Genomic DNA, 11,985 nt, shown 5'->3' with positions numbered 1-11,985 from the left:
ACCCTTAAAGTAAACATTTTATTTATTATACTTATCCAACAAATTATTGCGTATACGTAGGGATCACCACGGTTCGGTTCGAACTGAACCAGACAGTATAGCAATCGAATTAAAAGTTTCCGATTATGATTCAGATCGAGAACCCAATATTTGGATTTCAATTTATTAAAATTGTGAATCAAAAAAATTGGATCCTAAACCGTGAATCGGCGGTTCCGGATCCGGTTCGCGATTTTGAACCGTCTTTATTTTAAAATTTTATTTTTTATTTTAAAATAGTCTAACTTCAACAATAAATGTATTTTATTTTTTTCAGTTCGGAACATGAACCGTCCGTTCCAGTTCGCGATTTTGATAAACTCTAAATATCGAGTTTTGATTCTAAATTGTAATTGAAATATTTCGGTTTGGTTGCTATAGTGTTTGTTTGGTTTGAACCAAATTATGATCATAATTTGTTGGAGATGAAAAATAAATGAAATATTTATTTTAAGGGTAAATATGTCCATTTAACATTTTAGGGGAAAAAACAGCCACTTAAATAATTAAGGGGGAAAAAGTGCTATAAGTATATAACTCAGGGGGAAAAAGTGTCATTCTCCCTTAATTTATTAGTTAATCAGGAACCAACTATTAAGGGTAATTAAATCATTAATTAAAAAGTAAAAGGCAAACACAGAATTCCCACACTCCACGGAGCATCCTCGGATTGAACAAACATTTTATAAATGCACCTCCATATTGAAAACAGATTAAAAAAAAATAATGCCGTGACATTTTGTTCTTTTGCAAATTGGTCAAACTTTATATTCACATTATTAAACTTTATATTCACAATTACAGAACTCTATATTCATAATTATAGAATTTCGTGTTCATAATTTTTAAACTCTATATTTACAATTATGATACTTTTGAAACCGTGTCCATCTTGCGCGGTTCCACAGCATAATTTGCCTAATAAAAATTTTATTCCATTCTCCTTCAAAACATAAAAAAGTTTTTTTTTTTTTTTTTTTTTTCTAAAAGCATAGCTGACTTGGAAAGAGTTGAGCTATATAGTACAAAACGAAAGTCAGCAACAGCGCGCTGGAGAAAGTGACAAATAATAATACATACGGATTAATTACATACTTTATGTTTATAATGCAGATTCCAATTTAATTATCTTAATGATTGATAAAAGTCAGAATTCTGATGTAATTGTTAATATATTATACACATGGGTGTGAGCAAACAAGTGAACAACGTTGTACTTTATTATATATATATATATATATATACACACACATGTTCGATGAGGTTGTGAAAAGGATCAGAACAATATATCATCGTATAGTACTAGACCGCAGTGTAGTAGCTTGGTCTGGAGAAAACATGGCGGACGACACGACAATCCATGGCCGTACAGATGATCATCATGAGACAAGTGTTGAAGACGACGAGACCACGTTGGCCGCGGGAAACAATACTACTACTACCAGATTGAAAGATCGAAAGGTTTCGTGGGCGAAACTGCGTCGTGTTGACTCCCTCAATTTGGAAGCTGGAAGAATTTCTTTCACTCCCACCCATCACCATGCTGCCTCTAGGGTAACTACATATATATAAGTTCATAGATTTTATAACTACAAGATTTCAAGATTCGCTCGTAATTTAAAATTCTGGGCAGGATAACTGGCAGAGAACACTGCATTTAGCGTTTCAGTGCATCGGAGTGATATACGGCGACATCGGGACTTCCCCGTTGTACGTGTACTCCAGCACGTTCACAAAGATCCACAACAAAAACGACATCCTCGGAGTTCCACTACAAAAAAACGCGGAAATAACGACCGATTTAACGACGGATGCATTCCGTTGCTAATTTAGTGACGGAATAGCGACAACTTAGTGACCGATTTTAATTTTTTTGTGAAATAGAACTATAGCGACGGACTAGCGACGGATTGGCGACGGGTATTGCGACGGAAAATTGTTGTCGTTAAATACGTAGCTATTATTAGCGGGAATTTTTGGCGCAAAACTTAGAGAGAGATTAGCGACGGATTAGCGACGGTAATTTCGCGGGTTAATTTCTTATTTTTAATAGCTACAGAGTAGCGACGGCAATTAAGATCCGTCGCCAAACGTTTGAGGGGCATGTATCCTGGTTCAAGTCTAGCGACGGATATCCGTATCCGTCGCTAAAATTTGTACGGGTTTAGACATCCTAGCGACGGATGGTTAAATCCGTCGCTAAGCTTTCTAATATAGTTTTTGGATATCATTTATTTAGCGACGGACCGACAAATCCGTCGCTAAGTTGCCTACATGGTTTTTCGAATTATTTCCTTAGCGACGGACTGTTATGTCCGTCGTTAAAGTTTTGAACCAATTTTTTTTTTAAAGGGTTCTTAGCGACGGATTTGCTAATCCGTCGCTAGGAGTAGGAGACTAGTAAATATAAGACCTTATTTTTAATAAAATATAGCGAGGGAAATTATTATCCGTCGCTGGGTTTCATAAAGTTTAGTCCTAACTCCTAAGGGTTTTGGAATCTCTTACTCACGCTTAGACCTATTCTCTCACAGTCTCACGCTCTCGAACGTCGACCTTTCAGCAGTGCAAGCACGTTGACCCTCCGGCGACTGGTATCTATTTCCAGAATGTCGACCCTCCGGCGAACAGCAGGTATCTATTTCCAGTCCTATTCGTCCAGATTGTGTTATGCAATTATCTATTTCTAGATTGTAGATATTGATATTGATGATCTTATCAGGAATTTTATAGGGACAAGAAAAGGGTTAACAAAAATCGACTGCTTTATTATCTTACCCATTCACTTCTTCCTATTCTGGAAAAGATTAACCAAGAACAACGCATTGAGTTGGAGATAGAAGATAACATATCAGGTGAAAACTCCCGCATTTACCTTGTGCATATTTGTTTTTGAATCTAGTCTTAAGCTCTATGTTAAATAGGAAAAGAGAACTTGGGGGAAGTCCAGATAAAGCAGGCTGCAGTGGGCCCCAAGAAGTTATATTGCTGGTAAATTGACCATTACTCTCTTTGTGGTCCATGGTCTAAATTGAGCAGTTATATTGCTGCAGTGCATATTTGTTTTTGAATCTTTTGTTATTGTCTACTGTCTAAATTGCTCTCTTTGTGGTCCATGGAATTGAACGTGGAGCAGCAGTAGCTGCTTAAACTGTTCTAATTGCCAATTTTGAAGTTAATTAATCTCTCCTAATTGTGTGTGTGTGTATATATATTGAAGTTAATTGTGTGTGTGCGTATTTCCAGATTGTAGTTGCCAATTTTGATGTTAATTGAAGTCAATTATTCCTAAACATTTGTAGTTGCCAATTTTCTTCCTCCCTAGAGGGCAGCAATAATGGCAGAAGAAGTGCAACTAGGTCTAGAAGAAGCCCCTTAAATCAACCAATGAATGATATTCCACCTGACTAACAACCTTGCATTCAGAGATATTGAACTCTTTAAAGTCAAAACAATGGTTAATTTCTTTCTTTCCACAGATCCAGCATTCTAGCATCTTAAATCAAGGTCAAGCAAACAACAGTTTTGGTCATTTTGATGTCTTTAATGACTTCTTTTAAGGAACAAGTGTAATCAGGGCCAATCAAATAAATAAAAAGTAAAAGTTTAAAAACATAAGACTTTAGAGTTAAGAAGATTAGAGCTATACTTGGATCAAAATATTCATCCTTGATCCAATCGTCTGTCGTCTCCCCCACTTCTATTGCTAATCTATCTACTGCTTTTACAGACAACCCTTTTCTTTCTTATCTTCAGCTATGATCATTTATCAATGTGAAAAACCAGGTAAAAAATAGGGCAACGTACACCAGATTATATAATAGGGTGGTTCATTTCTTGGTTTGTATATATATGTTTTTTTTTGCGTAAAAATGAACAATGGCTACTCTGATCTTTTATTTATGGACTACTACTGTCTATTTTTATAGGTTTGCTTTAAACGCATGATGCTACTATCCTGCATACTTTCCCTTCGTTTTAAATGTTTTTTTTTTTTAAATATGAGGATGTTTTAGTTAAGATGTGATCCACCCAAATTCTTTTATTTGTTAAGATGTGATCATTTGGCTGTTGAGCAGGAAATGCCTTTTAGGTTGTTTAACTCAAACACGTTTGAGATATGCATTTGAGCTTGAGTTCAAAATTTTTGATTTATAACTCAAATATTAAACTCAAAATTTATTTTTATTTTATTTTACATTTTTTGAGGTGGGGGTGTACCAAAACGCACAATTGGATTAATTTTGGAAAATCAATATAGTCGGAGGACCATTGTTAAGTAGAATCTGTCGTTGTTTGCTTGTGTTATGGATTAACGAGAAGGGTGTAAGGAGCTGATACTTTCTTTGTAGAGTAACTAACAAAAGGAGCAGCTTTTTTAGGGCAGGAGTAGTTTACTGTCTATTTTTCTGCTTGATGAATTCTACTTATTTCTAAGCAATTGCTTTACTATCTTTATCTATGCTTGATGTTGTTTTGCATCACCAAAAAATATATTGCATTTTGGGATGCAATGGCCGGCCAAAAAGAAAATATGAAATTTCTAAACGTCCATCCCACTGTTCCACGGTTCAGGATCCATCTAATGTGATACATTCGACCGTTCTAAGCCAGGCTGTTGTCACATGTAGCGGAATACAATTAAACTCACCTCGTTGATTAAGAGTACGTTGTTGATATTGGTTTTAGACTTTCAAGTGCAGGCATTATTTTGCATAGAAAATTCAACTTTTTGTGTAGTGTAAATTCGTTTACTTCTGTTAACCTGATGCTATGTTAACACAAAAATCAGGGTTTGGCTCACTTGATTAATTCATGCCTGGCCTATAAAATAGTGGGAGGCAAATCCTACATGCTCTTTACATGTTTCCAATTTGTCTTTTTAGTGTGATTTCTGCCTTTCTTCTTTGCTCTGTATATGGTTTTGTTTTGCATAATGTTTCTTTTCATCCACTCTTAATATCTAGTCATTGCAATCTCTTATGTTTATGGCTACAAAACGGATTGAAAAGAAATGGAGGCTTGTTTAAAATTAAACAATTAGAATTTGTGATTAAGATCTACAGTTGCATTTTAGAATTCTTTACTTCTGGAATGTATAAATCCTCCACCACCTGCTCAATGGAATTAAAGAAACAGAAAACAGAGTCCTCTTTATATGATTGTTAAGATTGTTAAGGTAAATTCATGATATGTTTTTTAAAATAGTGTGGTTCATTCTTGAAGCTTGAAGCTTGAAGCTAGAATGTTATTTAATTTATGTTAGTAACTTTGTCCAATGCATCTTATGGATGATATTGCATATATTTGATAAATTTGTAATTTGTAATGTTACAGAAATTTTACAAGTGGGACGACACCATTAACAGTCAAGTACGGAGAGCGTTTTTAACACAAGCAAGCACACGCTATACAGATATGGTCTCTAGGATCAAGAAGAATCGGATTTCATCTGGGAAGCCAGATTTTGTACATGAAGATACATGGCGCATTTGGGAGACATACTGGGATAGGCCTGAAGTGAAAGCTAAATCTGAACAGCAACGCAAAAATAGGATGAGTGAGGTAGCAGGACCTGGTACGGGATGTTCTCGACATACCGGAGGATCTAGATCATCTATTGAGCACTTTCACACACTGGTAATACATTTAACATAAAAATTTATTAGTTGTATATATTTTACGGATTTAAGCATCATTTAATTCTTTGTGCTTGTTTAATAGCGGGAAACACTTCAAAAGGAGCCTGATCTGTTTGAGTGCTTTAAGCATACGCACCAAAAGAAAGATGGTACGTTCGTTGATGAGAGGTCAAAGAGAATCGCTGTAAGTATAACCTAACAACCGTATATTGTTAAATTGATAAAATTCAAATATGCCTTTATATATTTGTCTTATTTTGTATATGTTTTTAATTGTAGGACGAAATACAAGTACGGCGTGATGTTGCAATGCAAGAGGCGGAAGGGTCAACTGAGACACCAGTTATAGACATGTCACAGATGTATGTGGATGTTGTTGGTGGGGTAAAAAAACAGCGTATCTATGGCTTAGGGTCCAAGTCATCTACATTAGTCAGCAGGAATAGCTGTAGTTCATCTGCTACTTCACAATTTCAACAAGAGGCAATGAAGGATATGGTGAACCAACAGTTAGATACCATGCGAGTTGAGATGGAAGCTAAACTACAAGCTGAAAGAACTCAAATGCAGGTTCAAATGCAAGCTGAAAGAACTCAAATGCAGGTTCAAATGCAAGCTGAAAGAACTCAAATGCAGGTTCAATTGCAAGCTCAAATTGCAAGTTTGATGGATGAGTTGCGTCGCAATGGCATGTTATCCAATCCAAGTACTCAAGCTCAACATTCGGCTAATCCAAATGATGAAACCTTAGGAGATGATTAGATTATGTTTATTAATATATTTGGTACTGGTTCTAATGATGTAACATTATACTACAACACTTTTGTTGTTGTTATTCACTTTGAATGCTTTTTAATATAGTATATTTTATAATTATATTATTCAAGTACTATATTATAGGTTTAATGCATGTTTCTGATATTAATTAGCGGGTATAATTGTTTTATTAATTTTCAAAATTTAGGGACGGACAAATTTGGTAGTAATGTAACGAAATAGCAACTGAAAAATCCGTAGTTAAATTTAGCGACGGATATTTCTGTCACTAAGTTGTAGTTAAATTAAATTCAATTCAAATAATAATAAAAGAATAGCGACGGATAATTTCCGTCGTTAATATAACGACGGACGGTAGCGACGGTCACGTCCGTCGCTATATTTAGCGACGGAAAAATCCGTAGCTAAGTCGTTGTAAATCTCGTCGCCGGAGCATAGTAGTAGCAATTTAACGACGGAATTGTTGCTGCTTTTGCGACGGAATTTCCGTCGCTAATTATGGCGACGGACTATTCCGTCGGTATTTGCTTGCAATAATCCTCTTCGGATCCGTCGTCGTAAGGAGTTTAGCGACGGATATATTTTGGCTAGCGACGGAAATTTCCGTCGCTAAGCCTAGCGACGGAAAATAAATTGTCTCGCTAACTTTTAGCGAGGAGGGTTTTTGTGACGGACGAATTCCGTCACTAATCCGTCGCTAAATACTTTAGCGACGGATTTTCACTATTTAGCGACGGAATTTGTCCGTCGCTATTCTTGTGTTTTTTTGTAGTGCGATCTGTCCCTCATCATCTACACCATAATCCTCGTACCTCTGCTCAAGTACGTCTTCATCGTCTTGTGGGCAAATGACAACGGCGACGGTGGAACGTTTGCGCTGTATTCGCTGATGTGTCGGCATACGAAGGTGAGCTTGAGGCCGAACCAGGAGCCGGAGGATAGAGAGCTGTCGAATTACCGGCTGGAGACGCCATCGAATCAGCTGAGACGGGCGCAGAAGATAAAGCAGAAGCTGGAGTCGAGTATGGCTGCCAAAACTGTGTTGTTCATAGTCACCATCCTCGCAACCTCCATGGTTATCGGCGATGGAGTTCTCACTCCTTGCATCTCAGGTAGGCGGGTCTGGATTTTTTTAATTTTTACTTAGTTAGTTTAGAAATAAAAATAAAAAGTTTTTAATTAAACTTAAAAGGCTTTATAAAGAAAAATTCAAAACTTGTGCACACTATTATTATTTCATAATATGTCTATTTTTACCTGTGCGTTGCATGGAAAAGATTTGTTATAATCTTAAAATTATAATAACGAATATTATATAGTGCAATTGATGAAATGAGTTGTATCGATTATGTTTTTTTTTTTTTTTTTTTATGTTATCCTTGTTTGAATTTGAGCAAATAAGTGCTCAATTATCCGTGCAGTGTGCGTGCGATGCACTGATAATTTTTTTTTATTATATATTTAGATAATAAAATTACGGTATTAGTTTTATAGATTTTAATTTTGATAGGGCCTTATTTATTTATCCTAACAGTGCCACAAAAATCTAAAAACCGACCCTGCAAGTAGGTACCAACCACCTATATATATATCATGATTTTTATTATATTCATGTAAAATTAATTTGCTACTATACATGTTTTTGTTGCGTGCAGTTCTTTCTGCAGTGAGTGGGATCAAATCCCTTGGTCAAGGTAAAATCACTAAAGAACTAAAAATGATATTATTAATTAACTAGTCGTAACTATGGATTATAATAATAATAATGAATGAGTTGTGATTCAGACGCTGTGATGTGGGTTTCGATTGCGATACTGGTGTTGCTGTTTAGCGTGCAGCGATTCGGGACCGACAAAGTGGGATATGCGTTTGCGCCGGCGGTGTGTCTGTGGTTTGCCTTCATAAGCGGGATTGGTCTGTTCAACCTATTCAAGCACGACGTCACGGTTTTGCGTGCCTTCAATCCCAAGTACATAGTTGACTACTTCCGCAGAAATGGTAAAGAAGGGTGGGTTTCACTTGGCGGGATTGTTCTGTGCATTACTGGGACTGAAGCCATGTTTGCTGATTTAGGCCACTTTAATGTTCGAGCTGTTCAGGTACTTGAGTAAAGCTTGATTACTTAAAATAAGTTTGATTCAAAGCAAAGTATGTTGTGTATTATTGATGGTTTTATCCAGGCCCGGATTTTGGGCTGTGCAAGTTGGCCTACCGCACAGGGCCCCAAATTTTAGAAGCTCAATATTTTATTTTTACTTAAGTAGTTTAGAAATAAGAATTAAAAGTTTTTAATTAAATTTAAAAGGCTTTATAAAGAAATGGTAGAAATATGTATTTATTGTATTTTAACTTTAAGGTCTAAAGTTCAAAACTTGTGCACACTATTATTATTATTCCATAATATGTCTATTTTTACCTGTGCGTTGTACGGAAAAGATTTGTTATAATCTTTAAATTATAACAACGAATATTATATAGTGTAATTGATGAAATTGGTTGTATTGATTATGTTTTTTTTATGTTATCCTTGCTTAAATTTGAGCAAACAATTGCCCAATTATCCGTGCAGTGCGCGTGCGATGCACGAATAATTTTTTTGTTTGTTTGTTATATATTTAGATATTATATAGTGCAATTGATGAAATGGGTTGTATTGATTATGTTTTTTTATGTTATCCTTGCTTAAATTCGAGCAAACAATTGCGCAATTATCCGTGCAGTGCGCGCGCGATATATGTGCGATGCACGAATAATTTTTTTTTTTTGTTATATATTTAGATAATAAAATTATGTACGGTATTAGTTTTAAAGATTTTAATTTTGGTATGACCTTATTTATTTACTCGAACAGGGTCACAAAAATCTAAAAACTGGCCCTGATTTTATCGGGATCGGGTCTACCTTAAAACGGCCTTAAAGTATGTTGTTAAACTAATTTAGGGTTTTAAATTCTAAAATGGTATATATTAGATAAGTTTCACGGGAGTTGTTTGTCCTGCACTGCTGACTGCATATTGTGGCCAAGCTGCATACCTCAGCAAGTACCCTGACCACGTCGCCGATACATTTTATGACTCAATCCCAGGCAAGTTGAATAACTAAACCTTATTATTATTTTAATTCGATCACCTATAATAACAAGAAGTTTTCATGTTGCAGATCCGCTGTATTGGCCGATGTTTGTTGTTGCTGTCGCGGCTGCCATTATAGCTAGTCAAGCTCTGATATCTGGAGCATTTGCCATCATTTCTCAATCTTTAAGTTTAGGATGTTTCCCAAGGGTGAAGGTGGTTCACACTTCTGCTAAGTATGAAGGTCAAGTCTACATCCCAGAGGTCAATTGGATCCTCATGATCTTATGTGTCATAGTCACTTATGCCTTCAAAAGTACAACACAGATCGGTCATGCTTATGGTAAGATTATAAATAAGGATGTCAATCGGTCAGCATGTTTAATTTCGAGTTAGTCATATTAGGTTATAAGACTTATTAGTTGTGGCTCAAAGTCATTACTTCCCATTCGACAATAGAACTAACATATAAACTCTGTTTGACATAACTAGTTTAAAAACTAGCTGAGACTCTAAAAGCAAGTAGCTACTAGTTTATTTTGAAGCGCTATTTAAGATATCGTTTTAAAATAAGCAATTATTTTAAAGATACGGTTTCAAAATAAGAGATTATTTTAAATTCATTATGTTTTACTAAACATAACTTATAATTTATTTGTAACTTAAAAGAGTTAATACCATCTGAGGTCTTCCGAGTATAGTGATTTCACCGCGTTTAGTTCTAAACTTTCAAATTGACCATTTGTGGTCCTTCGACTTTCAAATATAACCATTCGTGGTCCAAGTTAACCACCCATGGTCCTTCAAGTTTTGAAATTTAACCAATTGTGGTCCTCTTGAAAGGACCATGGTTGGTTAAAATTTAATAGTTAAAGGACCATGGGTGGTAACTTAAATTACGAATGGTTAAATTTGAAAATAAAAGGATCACAGATGGTCAATTTGAAAGTTTAAGACTAAACATGGCAAAACCACCATATTCGGAGGAACTCAGATGATATTACTTAAAATAAGTTATACAAAACAAAGTCATAAACTGCATGTATATCTTGTTCACATCATTTGTGAAATAGTAAAATATATATAATGTTGAGCGATGTTGAATGGTGTGTTGGGACATGCAGGGATTGCTGTGATGAATGTGATGGTGATCACCACCTGCATGGTGACTCTGATAATGCTTGTGATATGGAAGACAAACATTTGGCTGGTGGGATTGTTCTTCGTGGTGTTCATCGCCATTGAAGGCATATTTCTATCATCGGTTTTGTACAAATTCACGCAGGGCGGGTACCTCCCGCTGTTGTTCTCCTTGGTTCTAATGATCGTGATGGGGATATGGCACTACGTGTACAAAGAACGCTACGCGTACGAGCTTAACAACAAGGTTTCAAGCGAGTACGTGAGGGATTTAGCCAAGAATCCCGACATAAAAAGAGTGCCCGGAATCATGCTTCTTTACTCCGAGCTAGTCCAAGGAATCCCGCCGATTTTCCCCCACTTCGTCTCCAACATCCGGTCGCTCCACTCCGTGGTGGTCTTGGTTTCAATAAAGAATCTCCCCATCAGTAAAGTGGTGCCGGGGGAACGGTTCCTGTTCCGACAGGTTGAACCCACGGAGTACCGTGTTTTCCGCTGCGTGGTCCGGTACGGCTACAATGACAAAATCGGAGAGCCTAAGGAGTTCGAGGGGCTGTTGGTGGATCACCTCACGGAATTCATCCGACACGAACATTTCATCGCCGGCGGCCCGTCCAATCCCGAACAACCTTTGCCAAACAGGAAATCATCCTCGTCCACCGTACACGTCGAGGAAACTCTGGAAAACGTGTCGGCGCGGTTATCCTCGGCCTCAATTCAGTCAATAAACGCGATCAGGTCGGCCCATTCCTCCACCCGGACCAACACGGTGGTGCCAGGTTGGGAAGAAGAAGTGAAGTTTGTGCAGCGTGCGAAGGAACAGGGCGGCGTGTTTTACCTCCTGGGAGAAGCGGCGGTGGAGGCGAAACAGGACTCGTGGTTTTTCAAGAAGTTTGTGGTTAACAACGTTTACAGTTTCCTGCGCAAGAATTTCAGACAGGGGGAGAAAGTTTATGCGATTCCTCAAAATCGACTCTTGAGAGTCGGCATGACTTACGAAATATGATGCTTCTCATTCTTCACAAATAAAACCAACGTAGGAGGCAAGCTTGCTGCTTGCTTGTCTGATCTTACAAAAATATATATACTTTATGCTTGCTTGTGGATTTCTTTTTCCTTTTTAAATGTTTGGAAGGGGTGCATGAAACTTTGAATTGGAATGTAAACATATATCTTAATCCGTATTACTTTACATGGTTACACAATTATTGGTGTAAAATCAAGTAATATATATAATCCCAACATCGATTATATGCAACACATACATTGGATGAAAAGATGGATGATTTTGAACAAAGTAATTACAAGTGTGAATG

General features: G+C 36.6%; 1 protein-coding gene across 1 annotated transcript; it reads left to right on the top strand.

Annotated features, from left to right (window-relative positions):
* Window positions 1-1,347: 1,347 nt before the first annotated feature.
* Window positions 1,348-11,849, top strand: LOC109175499 (potassium transporter 5-like). The gene is made up of 8 exons (XM_019324765.1): window positions 1,348-1,593; window positions 1,673-1,804; window positions 7,231-7,570; window positions 8,114-8,152; window positions 8,244-8,557; window positions 9,429-9,543; window positions 9,618-9,872; window positions 10,654-11,849. The coding sequence occupies exons 1-8, from the start codon at window positions 1,378-1,380 to the stop codon at window positions 11,673-11,675; spliced, it is 2,433 nt and encodes an 810-aa protein (XP_019180310.1). The 5' UTR covers window positions 1,348-1,377; the 3' UTR covers window positions 11,676-11,849.
* Window positions 11,850-11,985: the final 136 nt, after the last annotated feature.

This window comes from Ipomoea nil, unplaced genomic scaffold, assembly GCF_001879475.1.
Source record: "Ipomoea nil cultivar Tokyo-kokei standard unplaced genomic scaffold, Asagao_1.1 scaffold0688, whole genome shotgun sequence".
In the NCBI taxonomy this organism is placed as follows: Eukaryota; Viridiplantae; Streptophyta; class Magnoliopsida; order Solanales; family Convolvulaceae; genus Ipomoea; species Ipomoea nil.
The sequence above is the reverse complement of the archived record's forward strand: the minus strand, read 5'-3'. Positions and strand labels throughout refer to the sequence as shown.

Coding starts and splice junctions, on each gene's coding strand:
- LOC109175499 (XM_019324765.1), top strand. CDS start 1,378: ATGGCGGACGACACGACAATCCATGGCCGTACAGATGATCATCATGAG. Junction 7,571..8,113: donor TCTCACTCCTTGCATCTCAG/GTAGGCGGGTCT, acceptor TGTTGCGTGCAG/TTCTTTCTGCAGTGAGTGGG. Junction 9,544..9,617: donor ATTTTATGACTCAATCCCAG/GCAAGTTGAATA, acceptor TTCATGTTGCAG/ATCCGCTGTATTGGCCGATG.